Source organism: Ruditapes philippinarum, unplaced genomic scaffold (genome assembly GCF_026571515.1).
Source record: "Ruditapes philippinarum isolate M1 unplaced genomic scaffold, ASM2657151v2 ctg8806_1_1_1_1, whole genome shotgun sequence".
Taxonomy (NCBI): Eukaryota; Metazoa; Mollusca; class Bivalvia; order Venerida; family Veneridae; genus Ruditapes; species Ruditapes philippinarum.
In genome coordinates, this window is record NW_026854365.1 from 54,568 (window position 1) to 77,168 (window position 22,601).

The window sequence follows — 22,601 nt, forward strand, 5'->3', positions numbered from 1 at the left end:
ATTGAAAGATAGATAGCTTCAGTATATAAAACATTATAAATGAAATATCATTATATAATAATGAACATTGTGACATAACTGATAAAGAAAATTAAATACATCTAGCACTATAATGCTTACTGGAAAAAAATGCATAGACATTGTGTTCTGTTAATGCTGTTTATGCCCCAACTACTTAGGAGGTGTTGTTGCCTGTCTGTCTAGCAGTCACATTGTCTGTCTGTAGACTGGCAAAATAATGAAATGTTGGGGCATCTATATCCTATGGACACATTTCTAGTTTGTATTTGCATCATCAGCATAAAACAATTTGAATACAGTCAGTGATTAAATAAGCATTAATAATTGACAGTCAGCTATATTTATATATTTGATTAAAACTTGACTATTTTATTTGCAGTTTACATAGGGAGAATTACCCCAAATTTAAAAGTTATAAAGAGAGGGTGAGAAAAAAATAAAGCCCCAACCAACAGCTGTAGATGATTCGTTTTTGAAGAATTCAAAGAAAAAAAACGGTATTTGCCCTTTTGATGTTGTTTTTTGTAATGAGCTCAATGTTCTAAGTGTACCTAAGTTTAGAAAAACCAATTTATACAAATTAAAAAGCCACACCTCTAGAGGAAAGATAAAAAATAAAAATAAAAAGTAAACAAAAAATTGACAGTTGGGTTTTTTTTAATCCTACACTGCCCCTAATTAAGAAAGAATGTTGCAAAAGCTTTAAATAAAATGTTTTTTATTTCCATAATATATTACTAATGAACCCAAATAAAAGGAGGAAATTCATTAACGGGTCACTTCACAACTGGTCAAAAAACCCCGGTATCCGGTATGCCCGCGGATCGTTTATCAATTTTTTCGTCATGAGTAGGCCCCCTATACCACATTTTCAGCTAAAGGTTAAAATCGTAAATTGGTATCATATATATGAAATAATTAATCATTATAATGTTTAGGGCCATTAATTACTACAAATATAAAAACAAAAGCATTATTGGTACCCTATATGTGTGATAAAATCTGGATCCGTGTGTTCCGGAGCACAGGTCGCGATATTGTCCTGTACCATCACTGTGATTATAGAAAAAAACCAGGATGAAAGAATCCGTGGTATAAAAAAAGAAGGTATTCCCCGTGATGGAAAAGCCGAACCATTTGTTTTTCAGAGCAATAATGTTAAATATGAACATTTTAAGTGTCATGTCATTATCTTTCAAACTATATAATGTTTTTGAGGGGGGATTTTGAAAAATTAGCAATACGGCAGTTTTTCTGCTATCTTCTGGAGGTCAGCTGCTTTAAGACCATTTCAGTAAAAAATCATCTTCAGTCAAATACTGTAGAATAAAAATAAAATCATGTGATGCGCTTGTCATTACATTGATCTGGTTTTATCATTTACTATTAGGTGGCACAAAAAGAGAAGCAAGAAATTTTAGAGTTTGAAGGTTATCTGGCGGCCTCTACAACTAAAGTTACAATAACTGAAGCCAATAGTCTTCTTATAGCACAGCTTACTTCAATGGATCCTACGTAAGTTCTTACACTTTTGTTTTGTTGTTACATATAACCAACCTGTAATTTATGAGTTGATGCCATATAAGCTGTTGGATTTTTAAATTGATGTCTGAAATGGATCCATATTGTATTGAAAATAAATACAAATGTAAATGAAAAAAATTATAGTGCTTAAAATTCTACATTAGTGTTTTCACAAATGCATATTGTATTGAAAAAAGTTTTGGTCATAAAACTCATTGGCCATTTCTAAGAGAGAAGATTTTTTCTTGGATTTTTGTGTAAAAATTAAAGTACAAACAAATGATTTAAGCGAATGTCTCAATATTTGCACCGCTCCATTACAGTGTCGCACTAGTTCATAGTTTTCAATATCACAGTACTAGAAGCAACATAAAGTACATGTCAAGACAGATTTAAGACATCTGGTTAGCTCAATAGGTCGATTGTTGGAATGTGAATCAGGTGACCTGGGTTCATTTCCCGGATGGTGCAGGTCACTTTTGTTGTGATTGATCATGAAATCCTTTCAATGGTCATTCACACTGTACTGCTGCTCAGGCATGTACAGAAGTTATCAGTGCCTTGGAAAAGTGAAGGCAGCTAGAACTGGTAAACTTCTTGACAACCTGCCCAGGAACTATGTGTTGGCAGAATGCTGCTATGGTAAATCAGTGTGGCTTACTGCGGTGATCTGAAGTGAAAGCTACCAACACCACAACCACCACTAGGCAGATTACATTGACGGGCAGACTAAGTTATTTCTATTCTAGCAGTATAGTCAAGATACCGTACTAATATAGCTGTATCATTTTCACAACCAGTTTTCATTAAATGAAATACAATCACAAAAAAGATTTAAACAAAAAAATTCTTTCTGCAGTGGACCGGCACGAAAACCTCCCCAGCAGATAATGGACCAGTTAAGAAGTATAAATGACTCTCTGAAGATTGGACAGATGTTATGTAGAAGTCGAAACCCAGATTTTCTCCTAGATATCATTCAAAGACAAGTAATAGAAATTGTTTGAAATAAGCTTCAACAAAGGTCCTGCATTGAGAATAAACAGCTTTACTGATAGGCTGACATCTTCTTTAACACTGAATGTCCATATTTCAATGTAATGAAAAAGTAATAGTTAATAAATAGAGGTTTTTGAATGAGTGTCGGTTCAGTACTGAATTTATTGAATAATTATATTATGCGAGCCTCTGGCAGTCATATTATTATTTTATTCAACAAGTTAAATAAATTTAGAAATGAAGCTACACAAATATAATATTCAGTTTATCACATGTCCAAAATAAGAACTGTTAACGTTAAAAATAATCACTTTTCACAGACGCACTTATACTGTAATGCTAACATTCAGCATGTCTTTACGCTATGTTTATATAATCCAAATGACATCACATCAACATGTATGCACAGTCGTGCAATAGTACAGTTTTTACGAAGTCGCAAAAGCGGCATGTGATATTTTTTGATAAGCCATGTTATAGTACTCTTCCTGTCTTTATTCTGTATGCTGCAGACTTATTCTGCTTAGCATTTACAATTGTCTGTTTATTTCACTATTCAAGAAATTTATTTTATTATTAAATCAGGGCACCAGTCAGTCTATGCCATGGCTTGCTGAGCTAGTAGAGTCATCAGAAGGGTCTCTGGATGTTTTACCTGTGCAATGTTTGTGCGAGTTTCTCCTGCATGAGACTCAAGATGTTGTTAAAGATGGTCAAGATGATGAATCGGTCAAGTTTGAGAAACACAAGAGAAAACAGGTATTTAACTGTATTTTACCATGAATAGACAAAAAAAGGAACAAGCACCATTTATAAGGGTATAATTTATTATACAATTTTCTTTGAGTGATATGATGTGATGTTTCAAAAATGTTCATGCAAAATGATGTTTATGTCAGTTAGAGGGGTGTCCATGGCCGAGTGAGTAAGGTTGTTGACTTCAAACCATTGGGGGTTTGAATCCAGCCAGGAACTTTGGACTTTTTCATGCGAGAAAGCTATCCAGCTAGCTTATGGAACGTCAGTGGTTCTCAGATGCCTGTTTGTGCCTGAAATAAAGCACATTGTGCACCTGAGGTCTTCCTACACCAGTAAAGCTGGAAAGTCACCAGATGACCTTTGCTTTGAAAGTGCGACATAAAACCCTAACAACCAACCAAAAAAAAAAAAAAAATGCAGTCAGTAAAGGATGGTTTCTCCAACTATACCTACCTCTTTTATGGATGAGAATAAATGAGGTCCACCCCTTCCCCCCACACACACAGAAAATTACTGATTTTATGTACCTATATTTTTATATAGAAAATGAAGAAGCAGCAGCAGTTACTGTCACGTCTGCAGACACTTGTACATGATACAAACGCAGACAGCAGTACAACACATGAGGTCATAGATTATTTCCTGAAGAGACTCGCGTCCACTCAAGCTGCTAACAGGGCACTTGCTACAAAGGTATTGAAAACAGGAAATTTTGTCAACTAGTACAATGTATTTGAATACAAGAATTAGTCTGTAAAATTGGGTTGTAATAGATATTATAATGCAAGGATTCAGATATTGTTTCTTTTAAGTTAAGGCTGTTTTTGCGAAAAATATTTTAATTTGCTTTTCTTTAAATATATTTAATTTTCTCTTACTTTTTAGTACAGATCATTGAAGTGGTATATTTTCATCACTTTTTATGTCTGATTATTAATGGCATACTCTAAGCAATCCTTTACATGTTAGGAATTTACCACACTTGAGCTTGTGGATGTTGTAGAATATGTTTTAATTGGAGTGAACTTTTAGTAATACATGTAAATGAATGTATTTCAGGGAATGTCTATGATCATCTCAAGGTCACAGTTGAGTCCCACAGAGGAAGGTCCTGTTGCCATGGAGATTGATGAACATCATCAACATAACTGGTTACTGGTCAACTTTCCCGCTCTACCCATGTTCCCTCAAGTGAAAGCTAAAACATGTGCTGCTCTTAGACAGGTGAGATGTTATTTAGCATTGATTATAATTATCATCCTGAAATAACTTCTTGCATATCAGACTGGTGCTTCTGTTAGTTTTATCCATGCAGAAATTTATCGGGCCCTGGGGGGCAGGAGTCACATCCCATACCAAGGTTGACTGTTTCATTTTGTGCATTTTATATAAAAAACCTTTTATAAGACGTCATTTCAGTAAAAAAAAACTTTTTCCCCGCGATGACACTTTTTTTTGTTATAGTTCAGTTTAGTAGTGAACTACACGTGCCTGCAGACAATAGAAACAGTCTTGCCGTCGGCGATTTTTCACCTTTTGCTATTTGGCTTACTTTTTAAAAAATTTTTTAAGGGTTTTAATGGTTTCACCAAATAAAAATCGCAAGTAAATTTTAAATTTTTTAGCAGAAAAGGGTGAACAAGCAGGAAAGGGGAAACTATGAAACAAAAATATACGATATAGTGATGTTTTTTGATGGGTAAAATTTTGTATAACTGAAAATTTGAAAAGAAAGGTTTTTCAATAAATAAATTTGCACAATCTTTTAAAATTAATAGTTTATATCCATTACCAAAAATAATTTAACATTTGGTATTTTTACGGGCGATAAATTAAAGCAGACCCGGGTTTGTGAGGCTTACATCATTTTCTTTTAAAACATACAAGATAACAAACAAAAAAGGGAGAGCTACCCTCGAATTTTTGAATTTAAAGTAAATTGATTGTATTAATTTTTTTTTGTAATTAGGCTTGAAAGCTAACCAAAAAAAAAGGGGATACTTGGACTACAAAAATTGATGGGGTTTTAAATTTTCTGTCTTTTTTTTTTTTTCAAATTTGTTTATTTTTTTTTGCTGTAAAAAACAAAATATTTATTTTTAAATTTAATTTAAAATTTAAAAAAAAAATATTATTTAAATGAACAGGGTTACCACTTATAGAGGAGAAAACAAATTAAAAATTAATCCCACCCAAAGGAAGGCAAATCACGACATCAAATTGGATCATTGGGAACTTACACAGATTGAAATACTCTAAAAAAAGGGCCCCTTTGCTGAAATTTATCGGTAAGAAAATTTTTTTTAAAAACCTTTTTTTTCCAAATTTTCTTTAGGGGTGGTTTTAAGTGATAGTGTTTCCCTTTCATCAACATTTGCTCATCTTTTTGGGGGTTTAAACCACGGATTTTTAAAGGTTTTTATATGAAAAAATGTTTGAAAAATTTTAATTTTTTTTCCCTTTTTTTCAAAATTTATAAGAGTAGGGGGTATTTTTTTTCCTTTTAAATTGCATCATATTTCAAATTTTGCATAAAAGAATAACTACTTGTTTTTTTTTCTTTAACTTTATTTATTTTTTTGGATTTTATTTTATTTTTTATTTAGCAGAAAGAAAAAATTTGTATAATCATTATTTTTCTAAAAGGAGTTCTTTTTTCAATGGTCTCTGACTTCCCCGCCCTGCTTTGCAAAACATAATTTATAAAAGGGAAAAACAGTGTTTATGAAAATCAGGCATATTTTTTAACTAAAACAGATTACTTGACTTTAATCCCAACCCAACAGCTTATGTTTAATAAGATGATTTTACTGCCTGTTTTCAGTCGAATGTTTGGGATATAATATGCTACAGTGGAGAATGGGGAAACTGCCACATGCATATATTGATTGTCACATGCTGATGATATATCTACTATATATGGTCTAGCTGCATAGTAAGTTGACAAAGAATGTTAAAATATGTTGCACTTCTCTTCTCTCTTTTTTGATAGATATTTACAGTAATTTTTTGTATGTGCACTTTTTTTTGGGATCTAAAATCTTGAATAATTTAAAGGGACTTCACTGAGATTTTTTTGACATGATGGGATGGATAGTCTCTTGAAGAATTTGTGTACCATTTGATGTAGGTCTGAGCCAATAACTTAGTTGCAAATTTTCCAGAATATTCCCTCACTCCGTTTTTTTTTTTTTTCAGAATAATAATTTGTATTGTTCAAAATGACTAAAAGCGTTGCAACACTTTTCAATCAAATAGGGCTAATAACTGCACTAACTAGATTTTTCAATATATTTTGTATTATCCTTTGCAGAGTTTATCCATTTTAAGTGCTTCACTTCATGTATCAAAAATCAAATTTTTATCTATTGAGGCTTTTGACCCCAGTAAAGCTCCCTTAAGGACAATGTTTATAATTATGCACAAATCATGAATTTCATTTTCATTTGTTATAAAAGTATTCGATAAATATATTCAGGTGAAGACTTATACAAGGAGCTTTTGGAAACCTGGTTTCCAGAGAAAGGCAAACCCCCCTCAGCATACGTACTGGACAAGTCTGAGGAAGCCCTGCTGCTCCCAGATTGCTTAAAGTTTAGAATGATTCGGTCTAATGTTGAACCCCTTATAGATGCAGGTAAAGTATGATTTTATATAGTTATATTGTGTTATATACATGATATGTCTATATTGATTATCCGTACAAATTTATACAATGGACAAGACCTGATTTATTTTGGGATGCAGTTATTTTGTACTGAAAATCAAGTGAAAAATAACCAAATTTTTAATTTAGTAAGAGGGCCTTTTCTACATAGTCATTATGTTTGTCATAGTAATTTATCATCTTTATAGAATTATTGATGTTTACAGCTTGAAATAGTATTGTTCATAGTATTGTTTTGTTCTTGGCAATGAGAATCTTATATTTAGAAAGACCTTAACTCTGAGTTTTTTGTGGGGTCCGAAATCTCAGTGCCTGAAAGGGCAGATGGACCCTCATTAAGCCTAGAAAACATACGTACATATGAATTTGTTTTGTTTTTTCAGCTCTCCAAGATTTGCAGCCTAGTCAGTTACTGTTGTTTGTACAAACATTTGGTATTCCTGTACACAGTATGAGTAAACTGTTACTATGTCTTGACCATGCGGCTACTGTAGACAGTGTCAGCTTGGAACAGTCCGTACAAGTGCTAGACAAGACCTACATGGCACAGCTGGTAGAAGTGCAGCATAAACGAGGAGCTACAGGTGGTGACAAGTTCTACAGTATGCTGACTGATGGGAAAAAACTGGAAATTAATGATGGTAATAAATGTAGTTATACATTTTTACTCGCTCTTAATGACACCACTCGATTTGAACAACATTTTGTAGCATACTGACATATTTGTGCGGTCTTTTAACTTTAAAAAGTTTATAATTGAGCCGCGTCACGACAAAACCAACATAGTGGGTTTGCAACAAGCATGGATCAAGACCAGCCTGCGCATCCATGCAGTCTGATCAGGATCCATGCTGTTCGCTTACCAACTCTATTACAAGTGGAGAAACTGATAGCGAACAGCATGGATCCTGATCAGACTACGCGGATGCACAGGCTGGTCTGGATCCATGCTGGTCGCAAACCCATTATGTTGGTTTTGTTGTGAAGCGGCTCATATGATTATATTCACAAAAAAAATGTTGCAATATTCATCCAAGACCAACATAACCAACTAGCCCCAACTAGTGTAAGTATTGATAAGTGATGCAGAATACATGTTTATAGTTTACAACAGTTAGATATTTATTAGCAAATATAAACATTTCGGTTTTTGTTTAGTATTGGGGAAGTAATACAACACATTATCATTATTATTATTATTATTATTTATATAATAATTATTATTGTAGATGATGAACAAATGAAGACACAGTCAGCAGACGACAGTATGTGGAAAAGTCAAGGTCATACTGATGTTGTCATGGAAACCATTCCAGCCTCTCATGTTGTCAACATGCTTCTGCAGGTAAATGTTCCTCCAAAATATGTTTGTGGTGATTTGTTTTAATAAGATTGGAGAAAATACCTCAAATTTCCTTATAAGATTCAGAAAATTCAGCTCACTTTGTCATTGTCAGAAAATTCAGCTCACTTCGTCATTCTCAGAAAATTCAGCTCACTTCGTCATTCTCAGAAAGTTTAGCTCACTTCGTTATTCTCAGAAAAATTCAGCTCACTTCGTTATTCTCAGAAAATTCAGCTCACTTCGTCATTCTCAGAACATTCAGCTCACTTCATCATTCTCAGGAAATTCAGCTCACTTCGTCATTCTCAGAAAATTTAGCTCACTTTGTCATTTTCAGGAAATTCAGCTCACTTCGTCATTCTCAGAAAATTTAGCTCACTTTGTCATTTTCAGAAAATTCAGCTCACTTTGTCATTTTCAGGCCTTCATGTATCAATGGATGCTGTACCATAACTGATTGTTTTTAGTTTGTTGTTTGCTTTCCTCCTTTTTTGACAGCACTTTCTCTGGAACCACTTGAAAAGTTGAAGCTTAACATTGATGTAAATTTGTCTTCTCTTTGTTGTATGAACTTTCATAGTAAAATAGAGTTTCTGATCACAGTTTCACCAGTAATATTTCACTCGTTCAATGCCAAAATATGAACTGTGTGATTGGTGATGCTGAAATGTATTAAATGTATTTGCCAAAATTATTACTACATAGGAATCTGGTTATTTCATGCACTGTGTAGTGATATTTTAATCCAACTTGGACATAAATTGATTTCTTAATGTCATTAGTTTCAGTCAAAATGTGAAATAAAGTGATACAATTAAGCAAGAAATACTTATATTTATTTATTTTTTCAGGCATTTGATCCATCTGGCAGAAGAAGTCCTGACACAGAAACTCATTTTAGATCTCTTATAATGGTAAAGTTTGTTATTTTTGAAGAATTTTGGACCAAAACCAAACAATTAAAAAAGATATTTGTCAGTTTACTATGAATAATCCCTGTTATACCGTTAAAGCTTAAAAAGAGAATGGGAAACTTTTTGTCTGTTTCAAAGGAAAAATTAAGCTTTTATGATTGCTGCAGAGGTGTCATTGTCAACTTGCAAGAACTTTAATGTAGCCTTTTAAAAGTATATGCAAACATTTTAAAAGTAATAAACATAGAACATGGCAGGTGCAGTTTTTAGACAAGAGGCGTAATTCTGAAAGCAATTTTTTTAGTTATGACCCTTTTTAACTTAGATTTCTTTTTTAACAGATGGCTTTTAAGGGATACTCAGGCAAATTGATGACAAAAATATAGATAATATAAAACCACGTACTCAAATCACGCTAAAATGATATTTTGTAAAGTCCCAGCATGAATTTCTGTATAAATTCTATATATTTTGGTTTGAAGCATAAATGTATCTATATATATTGAACAAATTTTGATGCAGACATACTGCATATGGTGCTCTTGTTTATTATCATGAAAACTTATTTGAATACATGTGTCTTATATTTGCCAGCCCACTTAAGTTATTACAGTTTAGTCATTTGGAATGATTATTTGCTAGAAATATACAAGTACTTATGTCATTTGGTGAAACATAATCTACTGATCATGTAAAAACATCTTTTTCTTTCTCTCAATTTTTATAGAAACTGAGATTTGATACAATGTAGAATTATATGTTTTTCAGTCTGTGAACAAAAGGTCGTCTGGAGCTCTTGATGTTATAAAAGGCTTTAACGAGGTTGGTAAATCTGTCAAATTGTAGCACATAAATTAATTACATTTGTGTAATTTCAATTTAAAAGTATTGATCAACTTTTTCAAAATTATGATTGGTTAAAATGTACACATTTAAGGAAAAATGAATAGGAAATTCCGTCTTGAGTTAGAGTTAAATTCTTTTGATATATTTTGATATTTAGTTGCTGATATAGATATGTTGTTTTATTTTGTTTATACAGATCCTACTAGGGTCAACAAGTGCAGATTTTGCAAAGTCAGTTATACACTCAACCAAGGCTTGCTCTTTGCTGAGAATCATCATGGCAAAACAGGTTTGTTGAATTAATTGACTCTTTATCATGTTGCATTTGTTATGGAGATATGGAGATGCCATGCTTTGAATTTGGAACTTTTTGTAGTTTATTGATCAAAAAGGCCTTTCTTAAAATCTTAGTACATTTTTTTAAAGTTTGATTTTCTTGAAATATTTTGGCTCATCTGGAAGAATGCAGCTTTAAGATAAAGGCAATGATAAGTTGTAATATCATGAGTCAGCTTAGTATCTGGTAAACCAAATATTGTAAAGTTGTAGAAAGTGACAGAATATGTGATTTCTTATAAATAAGTAATAATTATTGTTGCCATAACAACTACACCTTTTCATACAGAATGAAGCTGGTGTAAAGAACTGCCTGCATCAAACAATGGAGAGACTGAGTCAGTATTGTATAGGTCAAAGTTCACCAATGGCCGCCATGGTTCATCAGTACATGCTGTCACAGGCCAATAAAAAATCTCACAGATCTCAACTTAGGACGGAAAACCAGGAGATATTCTTCGAAGGTAATAAGATTATATGAAAAAAAAAATTGTTTAAATTATTTTAAAGAATAAGACATGGTATTAATTATTCACCACTTGCACCTCACCGCTGTGGGTTCAAAGCCCAAAATGGAGTTTAGGTCATTTCATGTGAGGAGGCTATCCAGCTAGTTTATATCAGTGGTATTACTCAGGCGCCCCTTTCTGCCTGAAATAATGCAAGGAAGGGCACCTGAGGTCTTCTTCCACCAGTAAAGCTGGAAATTCGCAATATGACCTATACTGTGTTGTTGCGACTTAAATCCAGCCCGTAAAAAAGTATCAATTATACATGAAATGTGTATATCTTTATATTCTCCTTGCCGGAAACTTTTATGGTAAACAAGGGAAAAAATGTGTATACATATGTTCTACTGAAGCAAATGTTCTTATTTTTTCTTGTTTTACAGACTTGAAGAAGGTAGCTGAATCAGCTGGCAGTAAGCTGGAATCATTGGTTAGAGATAGTATGAGAACGGCAATGAAAGCTGACTGTACCAGCTCCGCAACTCAGCTGGCCTGTAGTGTACTCCTGAAAAACCAGACACAGTCTGATAGGTAATAGTTTAACTTCCTGTCTGATGATTTATTTGGCAAGTACATGTATGTAATAGAAAAGAGATTTGATTTGGGGCGTCCAGGGCTGAGTGGTTAAGGTCTTTGACTTCAAACCACTTGCCCCTTTCAGGAACTTTGGATTCTTTCATGTGAGGAAGCTATCCAACTAGCTTGCGTTACAATGGTTGTTTTACTTGTCTGTTTGTGCCTGAAATAAGACAGGGAAGGGCATGTGAGGTCTTCCTCCACCAGTAAAGCTAGAAAGTCACCATATGACCTATATTGTGTTGGTGCCGAATAAAACCCATTCAAAAAGAATCCAGAGTATTAAGTGTGACATTGACATTGATAGCCGAGGCAACTCATTATTGTTGCTGTTACTGAAAAAGCTAAAATAGGTACCTCTTTAAATGATAATTGATTGATGGATTTAAAATAAAAAAACACTTTATAATCTAAAACTTATTTCAAGATTACTTTGTGTAAAGCAAATTGAAAAATTATCTTTTCTTTTTTTATAATTCACTAACTTACAACATTGTTTTACAAATAAGCATGTTATGATTAATTCTTTTCCAGTGACACCATGTTACCATCTACATGTGCTTTGTTTGTTGACTGGTTAGAATTACTTGACCCTGAGATCATTAGAATGGTTCCAGAATTACAAAGAAAAAAGCTTGCTGTTTGCTAAGAAATGGTGTGAAACAGTCTAGTAAAGGGAGAAGAACACAGTAGTCAGCCATATTTACTGCCTTGTCCAAATGGTCATCAGTCAAGTTGGAAGCTCATTAAATAGATGTAATAAGCTCCCTTGTTGTCAAGCTGTGATTAAAAAGGGATAGGTTAACAATAGCCATCTTGTAGTTGATTTTTTTTTAGACTTTTTTTAGAGAAATGTCCTTCATGTTTATCTTTATTTCATGTTTATCTTTATGCAGAAAGACAGCTCAATACACCCATAAACAGAGCCTTTATAAACTACATTAATAACCAAGGAATATCAAATGAAAACCAAGAGTGATCTGTCCTAAATTGCAAATAAAATCGACCATGCTTGTGCTAAAATAATACAAATAACGCCTTTACTTTTTTTTTTCATTTCATTTTATTGGCAAATCGGCAAATAAACATTACCTTTGGCCATTCACAGAGTATCATGACAAATATGGCCAAAAGTTAAATAGTTACAAACATTACATCATACAATATATAACAAAAAGAGTACAAGAATGAAACTAATTAAGAAGCAGTTACATCTTCAAGAGACTGTTGCCTCAACTTAAATGCATTATGAACATAGTGAGCACATTTAAGAATATGCTTTTTGTTATTTGTTGACAATATAGTCGAAATTTTTGTATAGTAGGCCATGAAATGTTTTCCTAAATATTTGGTTCTTATAACAGTATAAATTGGACAACATAAAAGGAAGTGGTATTCTGATTCAATAGAGTTATATATACATAGTTTACATTTGCGATCGTTTCTATCAATGTTAAAAAATCTTCCAGTTTCTATTTCTAAGTTATGCGAGCCTAGTCTGAAACAAGCAAAGTCTTTTCTTAACACATATTTGTTAAAACATCAAAAGATATTTTTCATAACAAAAAGAAGTTTTAAATTTTCTGTAGTAATCAAGCTTGGGCATATTTTGTATAGAAGTATTCCAGTTCTGTAAATATTGGTCTCGCAGACGCTGCTTTAACATTGGCATATAATTAAAATTTAAGTTAAAGTTAAGCCAAATATCACTACAACCTAAGCTGTCTAACAAGCGTTTTATACTGCTTGCCCAATTACAATCAACATTTCGATTACACTGGTCTACAAACATGTTGTACATTGGTGAGTCCTGGTTTTTCATAATTTTTAACCAGAATTTAAGAGTTCTTTCTAGTTTATAGCGAATATTTGTTTTTAACCAATGAAAAGCTTATGAGCTTTGTATTAATATAAACATATCTTTTGATAACCAAAGGTACTTAAATGTTTAGCTTACCACCTGTTTATACAAAAAGATATACAGCTAGTTATCTTAACTTGAAACAAAACTGATAAGAAAAGCCAGTCAGTTGCTAGTTCGGACACTGGTTATTGAGGTATTTTTGAAATTTTTAAAATGTTTTTCTTAGTACTTTGTTTTCTTTATATTTAATCATTTATTAATCAATGAATTATATTATTGGTTTTTACAGATATGATCCTGTGTCAGTGTTAGATTTTCTGTGGGCGTGTATACATGTACCTAAGATCTGGCAGGGCAGGGAGAGAAAACTACATAAGGTGTGTTTAGATATACAATATTTTGTCCAAAAAAAAAAAAATCAAAAGCAGGATTGAAAATATGACAATTACTATAATTTCAGTGAAATTAATGAAAACTGTTTTCTTTTAAAAAGTTCTTTCTAATCTATGTCAAGACAAGCAGTAGAAATATGGTGATTGATACTATATCTTTCATTGCACACAACATGTTAAATTTTATCTAAAACTTTTTGCTTTTCTTAAAGACTTAGTACATTTTTCTCAAGTTTGATTTTCTTGAAATATTTTGGCTCATCTTGAGGCATGGAACTTTTAACTGTCCCAAATTCGAGCAGTGCGAATCCAGTGCATGAATTCCTGCAGGTTAATAGTTAGTAAAGGTTGTATATTTTACAGAACCAGAGCTCAGAGGATGTGTTATGTTTGACTGGGTCTCAGTTAGTTGTTCTTGTAAGCTACATCATCCAAGAAGCAACCAGTCATTCATGTGACTCTAAATCAACCAATCAGATCCCTGCTACTATCAGGAACAGGGTAGAATTATTGAAGGTACAACAAACTTCTCTGTATAGTTGGAAAATACATCTTAAGTTTACTGATTCGATTTACAATTTTCATTTGTGTTAACCTTGATAGTGTTATATAATGCTATCCAATGTCTTAAATCATATTAATTTACATTTATTTAGAATTTAGTTACATGATTTATAAAGATAAAAGTTTTCTAATTTCATTCTTGAAATACATGTTTATAGTAACATATAAGTAGTCATTTGCAAATTCTTAAAATTCTCTTTATTCTTGAAATAAGGCATTTTTCTTGTGGTGGCATGGCCAAATGGATAACAAGTCAGACTAGTAATCTAAGAAATGCTGGTAGTGTGGGTTCAAATCCTGTTAGAGGCAAGCTGTTTTTCCTTGAGCAAGAAACTTCACACACTGGTTGGTTCCAGGAATAGATTTGAGAGTGTTTCAGTATATAAGCTTATAGCTTCCAATACAATCAAACTAAAATAAATAAGTATTAGCTAAATATGGCATTTGTGCCACTAAGAAAAAGGTATTGTGTCTTGGAGAATTTTTAAAAGAACAAAATTTTGTTATAGAGCCTTAGTTTGGTGAAAAGAACAGGAAATTTATGTTCAAAATTTGATGTTTATTTATTTTTTTATTCTTTTGAAGGCATGTGTGTGTGATGACCAGGATAAAGTGAAACATTTGGTTGTCCATATAGAGAAAATGCTCAAACTAAAAAGGTAAGAAATTATAATCCAGTAGATTTGTTTATCAGAGTTGAAACCAGACAAGTGCATTATTCATGTTGTAGTGGTGTGAGGGTTTACCTGTTATTATTTTGCAGCCTTATCCTTATTGGGATGTTTTCTCTATTGTTTATCTGTCGGTCTGTCCATGGGTCACAAAACTTGTCTGGAGTACTCTTCAAAAACATCTAGTTCAATTTCATCCAAACTCTACAGGAATAATTGGTACTAAGCATACATGTACATGTGCATATCATCAGCATTTTCCTGTTCAATGTTTTTTGTGAGAATTTTTGTTTTTAAAGTTTATCTTTTCTTATCCTACAAATGTATATTGAATAAAACTTTAAAAGGATTGATTGATACCTCAAGTACTTGTCCATATTTAACAGGCTTTCTGGTTAAATGATATTTGGCTGAGTTATGGCCCTTTGATAAAAAAAGGAGTTTTTAATGACCTGCTACACTGTTGCTGTAACATGCTACAACGTAGCTGTGACATATAGGGAACAAACTGTCCAATCACTCTTCAATACAACTGCTTAATTGGCTATCATTAGGCGACACTTGTAATTATTAATTACTCTTGTATAATGAGTTGTTTGACTTCCTTTTCAGTGGAGAAGTTCATCTTTACGAGGCATTTCTGCTAGAGTTATACCTACAGTATCCATACTTGTCTGCCTGGTTGACTGATTCTAAATGTGTAACTTCCGAGGCATTAGCCTCTCACAACTCACAGACTCAGGTATGATTTTAAAATATAATGATTCAAAAGATAGTGATGTTAGTTAGAATGGCTAATTTTAGTATTAAAATATTTATGTTGTGACTTACAAACTCAAGGAATTTTGTAATTGTTACGGCATCAGTAAATGTTTACCTTTTTATAATGAAAAGAAATGTAACTGACAACAACATTTGTTTTTGTTCGATGTTATGTCCTGTATATTGGGGCATCCGTGGCCGAGTGGTTAAGGTCATTGACTTCAAACCACTTGCCCCTCACCGCTGTGGGTTTGAATCCCAACAGGGACTTTGGATTCTTTCATGTGAGGAAGCTATCCAGCTAGCTTACGGAACGTCGGTGTGGTTTTACTCAGGTGCCGGTTTGTACCTGAAATAATGCTGGAACGTCGCGATATGACCTCTACTGTGTTGATGTGACGTAAAACCCAAAACAAACAAACAAAAAAAATGTCCTGTATATTATAATGAAATCAGATACTGTATTCTTCCTTTTTTGATGTTTGAAAATATTCTATAAATGTATGTTCCTTAAGTAGAAAAGGAATTTTATTTTTCAGTTGGAACATGACTCATTATTTAATCTTGTACAAATATATATTCATTATTATTTGATGTTTACTAGTAGTAACTCACTTGTGGAGTAAGTGGTATTAACTTTCTTGACCGCCATGATATGACTGAAAAGTTTTGAAATAAATTCGAACCCTTGGGGAAAAAACAACCAACAAATACTGTCAGCTGTTTGGTTATAAAATTTAACAATAGGTAGTCCTAACTTAAAGCAAGTCAGATCTATGCAAACTGAATGGTATATATAGGTATAAAGATTAAAATGTTTTTATTTTCCAGATGGATCTAATAAGTCATAGACTGATAACAGGTTTATATCAGGGTAATAGAAGTAAGAGAAATGATGATAGAATGTGTGATGTAAATATAGCTTGTCGTAAACTAGCTGCTGAACATCCAGTACTTGTGCTGAGGTAAACTGTTTAATTCTTTTACACTTTTTTTTGTCAATGTTCTCATCTAAGGTGGTTTCTGACTGTGCTTAAAGTTGCAAAACCTTCAAATGAGCCAATATATTTCAAGAGAATCAAACTTGAGAAAAATGTACTAAAATTTTAAGAAGGAAAAAAAAGATTCAAGTAATAATTAACAGTACATATTAAATGGAAATAATGAGTGATTTGCAGTATTTATCACCATATGTTTACTGCATGACTAGCACAGTAAGGGCTATATCTGCATATTGTGACATCTTTTTGGTATTATATGTGAATTGTTTATGCCATTTGTGCAATTTGTAAACTACTTTCTTTGTTCACTTCACAATATTTTTCATGCTGCTTAAGGGTTGCTGACTCCAAATTTTTATCCTTGCACCATCTATAGTTTGAATGATGCTCATGATAATGTTTCATGTAAAGAATAAAATAAGCTGGCTTATTGTAGATTGGTGGTTTTGCTTATGCCCCAGAAGTAATGTATTGAGAGGTACCTTAGTTCTTACTCAAAAATATGATTATAAGTAAGGATAAGACTACAATACCACAGGTTGTGCCATTTTTAAACCATTCCCTCACATACTTGTACCTGAAATAATGCACAAATTGGAACTTGAGGTCATCCTCAACAAGTGAAGCAGGAAAAACCACCATTTGGTCTGTACACAATTGGTTGGATTTTAAAACCCAACAGAGGAAAAAGAACTTAAGAGGATGGCTAAATTTATATTACTGTGGATCCTTTTATTTGAAATAAATGCTTGCATTAAATTATTATAGAAATTGTTATAATATAATGATGATATGATTTTGTTTTCAGGCAGTTACCAGCTATAGTTGCCTTATTAAAAGGGAAGACACAGTTTACATTTTATGAATTCAAGCAGAGAAATCTACATACGTTATATATTCACATACTAGGAATCCTTGAGCTGTTACAGCCCAGTATATTCTATAAGGAACATTCTACATTAAACAGTATATTAGAGGAATACTTCAGTCTACTTACGGTGAGTTACATGTAATTCGGCTGTGGCCGGGGTTGAGTGGTAAAAGTCATTGTAATGACTTCAAACCACTTGCCCCTCACCGCTGTGGGTTCGAATCCCTATAGTGACTTTGGATTCTTTCATTTGAGGAACCTGTTCAGCTAGCTTATGGAACATCGATGGTTCTACTCAGGTGCCTGTTTGTGCCTGAAATAATGTACCAAAAGGCACGTGAGGTCTTCCTCCACCAGTAAAACTAGAAAATCGCCATATGACCTATACCATGTTGATGCGACATAAAACCCAACCATGTGCAGTGTTAATTTACATTAATATACTCCTGCATTGTGCATAGATTTTTTTTTTTGCATTGACCACTAAAATGAATTATTAATTTAGATAATGTTGAAAGTAAACACAAATTCTATACATAAGGAAGTGTCATTACTCATTGACTTATATTTCAACCCTTAACTATCATTTAATCTGGACAATACCATTCATCAGTTTTAGGGAAAATTTACTGACTGCATAGCAAACAGTGCAGACCATGATCAGATGGCACAAATGTTTATTAAATTAATATGTTATGGAACTGTCAAAAAAACTGAACTTTCTATAAAATGTTGGTAGGTATCTACTTACTCAGGTGGATTTTTTCCTTGGACACATCACATATACTAATTTATTTTGTAGGCATACAGTATTAATGCGAACAAGTTGATGGCTCCACTGATTGTAAAGCTGGTGAAAATGTTGAATGATTATGTAAATCATGATAGTCAGAGGGCAAGTAGGCTGTTACAAAAACATGTCCTTCTACTTACGTGAGTCTTTGTTTATTATATTCATATGAAAAGCCATAATAATATACTTGTTAATGTTTTGCTGTATTATATTTATCAACAAAATTCTAAATTGTATGAACAAAGTTGTTTTTTTGGTTTTTTACTTTGACAATGGATCTGGGACATTGAACCTAATGGTCAATTTTCTCTAACCACTGTTTCAAAAACTATATGGGATAAATTATCAGTTATTTGCAAAGAAATTAGTAAAATAGTAAGCATGCTTAGTTATCAAGGAAGCTACTAAGATATGACCTGGCCTAATAAAATCAGCTTATGTAAAGTTTACATTCCATAGTTTCAACTTTATTTTATGTAGGCAATTTAAAAGTTGCTAATCGTTTATGGAAATATTGTTTTATGCATTAGAGGTGAAGTAAATGAATATTTGAATGATTTTAAAATGATTATGAAAATCTTTATTCTTTATATATGTGTAGAATTGATTTAACATGAATTATATTGCATGTTCTCAGTTAAAATGCTTGTGATAAATAATGAGTTTATTTTTTGTTACGTATACATTTAACATATTAAAAGGGGGAGATTATCTTTTTTTGCAGGAATGTTTCTTCACAGTTCCCTGAATTATCTCCCTTGAAGTCACTGCTTGCAGGGCTAACACTGCCACGACACAGTCAAGAGGAGATAGAGGGTCAGCCTGTGGAGGCCGGGTCAGTTGTCTACCCTGCCAGATCGTCCTCACCCTGGGCAGCTTCTCATCTCACCCCCTTCATGCAGAAAATAAAAAAAGATAACTCTGATGGTAGGTTTTCGTTGTTAAAGTCATTTGAAAAAACATTTCTATCATCATCATTGTTTTTTATGCCCTAACTTAGTCTGTCCATCCCCCTGTTATGCATTCAAGTTGTCTGTTGGTAGACTACAAACCAGTGAAATGTTGGAGTACCTTGCCCCATGGGCACATTTCTAGTTTATTCTAATGTTGATTGTCTCTGGCTTCCAAAAGCAAGTTGGTTTAACCTAGGTTTATGTACATGTTTAAGTAATTAACAAATCAAGTATAAATTGGTTTACTGCTGTTTTCTTTGGGACCAGACCTTTGCACACAAAAAAACAGTTCTATAACAAGTGGCTTGATAAAATTATGATTTTACTATGGATAATTGTTTTATTTATTTATAGAAGTTTTAATGGTGCTACAAGATCTAGATGAAACATCGAAGAGAAAAGGAGAAATTCTAGAGCATTTTGTGGTATGAATTACAATCTAATATACTGACCATTTATATTGTTATAAGAAAACTATAAACCATTATACAGGTTGTTGACTTCGAACCACTTGGGTTTGAATCCCGATAGAGCCTTTGGATTCTTTTATGTTAGGAAGCTATCCAGCTAGCTTATGGAATGTCGGTGGTTCTACTCAGGTGTCTGTTCGTGCCTGTAATAATATATGGAAGGGCACTTGATGTTCTCCTACTCCCGTAAAGCTAGAAAGTTGCCATATGACTTATACTGTGTTGATTATTTTGGTTATGATAAAAATCCCAATGATCTGTTAATATAATTCAGGGTGAAATTTAAATCAAATTACATTGTATTTTAATTTAAGCATGCATTTTGTTTCTGGGGTATGATTCTGTGCTGGAAGATAAATTGGATGATAGAATACAGTGTCTTTAAGGGCTGAATTCAAATCATTTTCTACATATTATGGGTTATGGGAAGGGGTAATGTAAATAAAATCATATACAATGGTATATGTCAGATGACATCATAAATATGAGACAACATATATCCAATAGCTTACTACAATTAATATCCACGTATATAACTTTAGGCCTACCCTGCAGGAACTGCAAGTGATAAACCTTTACCACGAGTACAGAGCCAGGCCAGCTTGAATATCAGTTCAATCTAACCAGGCTTTATACTATAGGCTGATTAACTTTAATTCTTATATTCTAGCTGTCCCCAAAATTGATAATTGACAGTTCTAAAAATAGAAACTAGACTGTTCCATTTAAGAAATTCAACAGGTCAATGATAAAAGATGTATCAAATTATGTAAAATTTATGTTTTAATTCCATACACTATAGGATGATTTAAAGAGATTGATGTTATTCCCTAATGACCAGTGTAGGAACACAGCCTTTGAACTTGCTAAGAGACATATCAAACAAAATCCAAAGTAAGTCTTTGTATTCCTTGTAATATTTTGTGTTGCCATTTCTTTTCATATTACTTTGTTATTTTATGAAATTTTGTTGATTTTATGCCAGCCATCTGAGTTATGTGTGTAACTGAGTTATATCTGTTTATTTACTGTAGACAAGCTGTAGAGTTTGTACCAGCATTTCTTCATTGTTTAGAAAGTGAGGATCCAGATATAATCACCTCCGCTCTCACAAATCTGGCGGAATTTACACTACTGTGTCAAGGTATGTATTGTTAGTCTCTGTTTATATGACGTAATAAACTGTTTGAACACTTGTTGAGGCAAGAAACTGACCTGTGTCACTAGTATAGAGACAAGCCAGCCTTGGCCTTTACATTGGTAGTGGTGGTAATAATAGACTGATGTTACTAGTGTAGAGTTAGGCCAGCCTTGGCTTTCGCATTGGTAAAAGTTGGCAGTAACAGACTAATGTCACTTGTGTATAGTAAGGCCAGCCTTTTGATGTTCACATTGGTAGAGGTGGTAATAACAGACATATGTCCTGTTTGCTATTCAATTTTAGTATTTTTATGCTGCAATCCCTCTATCTTCTAATGGACTGTTGTAAAGTCAAATCAATGCATGTCTATTGTAAAAGTGTAGTCAACTAGACTAATATCATTCTTTTTACAGATTGCAGAGTGCATAAACAGAATTGCTGTATCATTTATTGCGAGTCTAACGATTCAGTGTATATGCTTTATTGCTTGCACAAGCATATTTTATATCCAGTGATTGTATGATTTACTGGAGGCTTACTTAATTCAGCTTGTATTACCACTTGCCTCTGACTGTTGTGTGTTTGAATCTTGCCAGAGAGTTTGGATTCTTTTATATGTGGAAGCTATCCAGTTACCTTATGGAAAGTTGGTGGTTCTACCTGATATTTTTCACAGAGGGACACCTAATATCTTCCTCCATCATCAAAAGCTGGAAAGTTGCTAATTGATGAAAACCTTCTAAAAAAAGTTACGCGGGAACAGACCTAATTTTTTTGCTTCACACCCCGTAAGTATCTTTTAGTGATAGTTTATGTTTGTTTATGAAGTAAACACATGTATTTTGTTTGTTTACAGATTATGCTGATGTGATCCTACAGAGGGCGCTATCTGCAGGTATTAACACCTCTATTGAAACAAGTTCCTACATCAGCGAAAGTTTACAGCTACTTAACCTTGACCTTGCCTCTACATGACCTTCTGATGACCTTAGAAATTTACATTGACACTTGTTAAGGATGATATGGATACAGATGGTTAACCAACCTTCAAGATATCAAGATACTGATAGAAAAGTCAATTTTACTTTCATTTTGTAGAGATAAATGTTTAATTGGCTGTTTTGAACTGGAAAACTTTTGTGGATGATAGATCCATTACTTGAATAGCAAACCTACTTGTTTTGATATGACAATAAAATATCATTAGCCATGTTTTTTATTTTTTTCTCAAGCTTTTGATCTGAAATGATAAACACTGACTAATATTGTCGTTGATTATCAGTAAAAAGCTGACAACGAATGAGGGAGGTATGGCCATTGTCACGAGTGACGGTGCATAAATCAGTTCCGAGCTTACCAGAATGGAACACAACTGCATGAGCATCCGAGGATTAGGAAAACGGATAAATCATGTATTATAGGGACATGTACATGTAGGCGTATTAGGTCTGTAGCAAAAATTAATATGTAGCATCGTTCATGGATCCTGTGCCATTAAAACCTCTCGGGTTATTTATGGCCAGGCATATTTGGAGAATCTTTTAAAAGTTTCGTCGGAGGCCATAAGGCGTACTATGGTGGTCCCCTCAACATACTGCCATGGGGTAAAAATTTGCCTGACCT

At 33.1% G+C, this 22,601-nt stretch overlaps 1 protein-coding gene across 1 annotated transcript in view; it reads left to right on the plus strand.

Moving 5' to 3' along the window:
- Positions 1-22,132, plus strand: part of LOC132739976 (integrator complex subunit 1-like) — a 38,241-nt gene extending 16,109 nt beyond the window's left edge. Inside the window, exons 16-42 of the mRNA XM_060727830.1 lie at positions 401-446; positions 1,412-1,536; positions 2,405-2,534; positions 3,130-3,303; positions 3,847-3,996; positions 4,363-4,534; positions 6,782-6,940; positions 7,354-7,611; positions 8,200-8,315; positions 9,167-9,229; positions 9,998-10,051; positions 10,272-10,364; positions 10,701-10,875; positions 11,304-11,451; positions 12,031-12,136; positions 13,636-13,737; positions 14,116-14,268; positions 14,902-14,975; positions 15,600-15,729; positions 16,581-16,714; positions 17,559-17,748; positions 18,424-18,554; positions 19,139-19,341; positions 19,722-19,792; positions 20,640-20,731; positions 20,872-20,981; positions 21,835-22,132. Of these exons, the coding sequence (XP_060583813.1) occupies positions 401-446; positions 1,412-1,536; positions 2,405-2,534; positions 3,130-3,303; positions 3,847-3,996; positions 4,363-4,534; positions 6,782-6,940; positions 7,354-7,611; positions 8,200-8,315; positions 9,167-9,229; positions 9,998-10,051; positions 10,272-10,364; positions 10,701-10,875; positions 11,304-11,451; positions 12,031-12,136; positions 13,636-13,737; positions 14,116-14,268; positions 14,902-14,975; positions 15,600-15,729; positions 16,581-16,714; positions 17,559-17,748; positions 18,424-18,554; positions 19,139-19,341; positions 19,722-19,792; positions 20,640-20,731; positions 20,872-20,981; positions 21,835-21,953 (3,478 nt within the window). The 3' untranslated portion in view covers positions 21,954-22,132. The remainder of the gene's footprint in view (positions 1-400; positions 447-1,411; positions 1,537-2,404; positions 2,535-3,129; positions 3,304-3,846; positions 3,997-4,362; positions 4,535-6,781; positions 6,941-7,353; positions 7,612-8,199; positions 8,316-9,166; positions 9,230-9,997; positions 10,052-10,271; positions 10,365-10,700; positions 10,876-11,303; positions 11,452-12,030; positions 12,137-13,635; positions 13,738-14,115; positions 14,269-14,901; positions 14,976-15,599; positions 15,730-16,580; positions 16,715-17,558; positions 17,749-18,423; positions 18,555-19,138; positions 19,342-19,721; positions 19,793-20,639; positions 20,732-20,871; positions 20,982-21,834) is intronic.
- Positions 22,133-22,601: the final 469 nt, after the last annotated feature.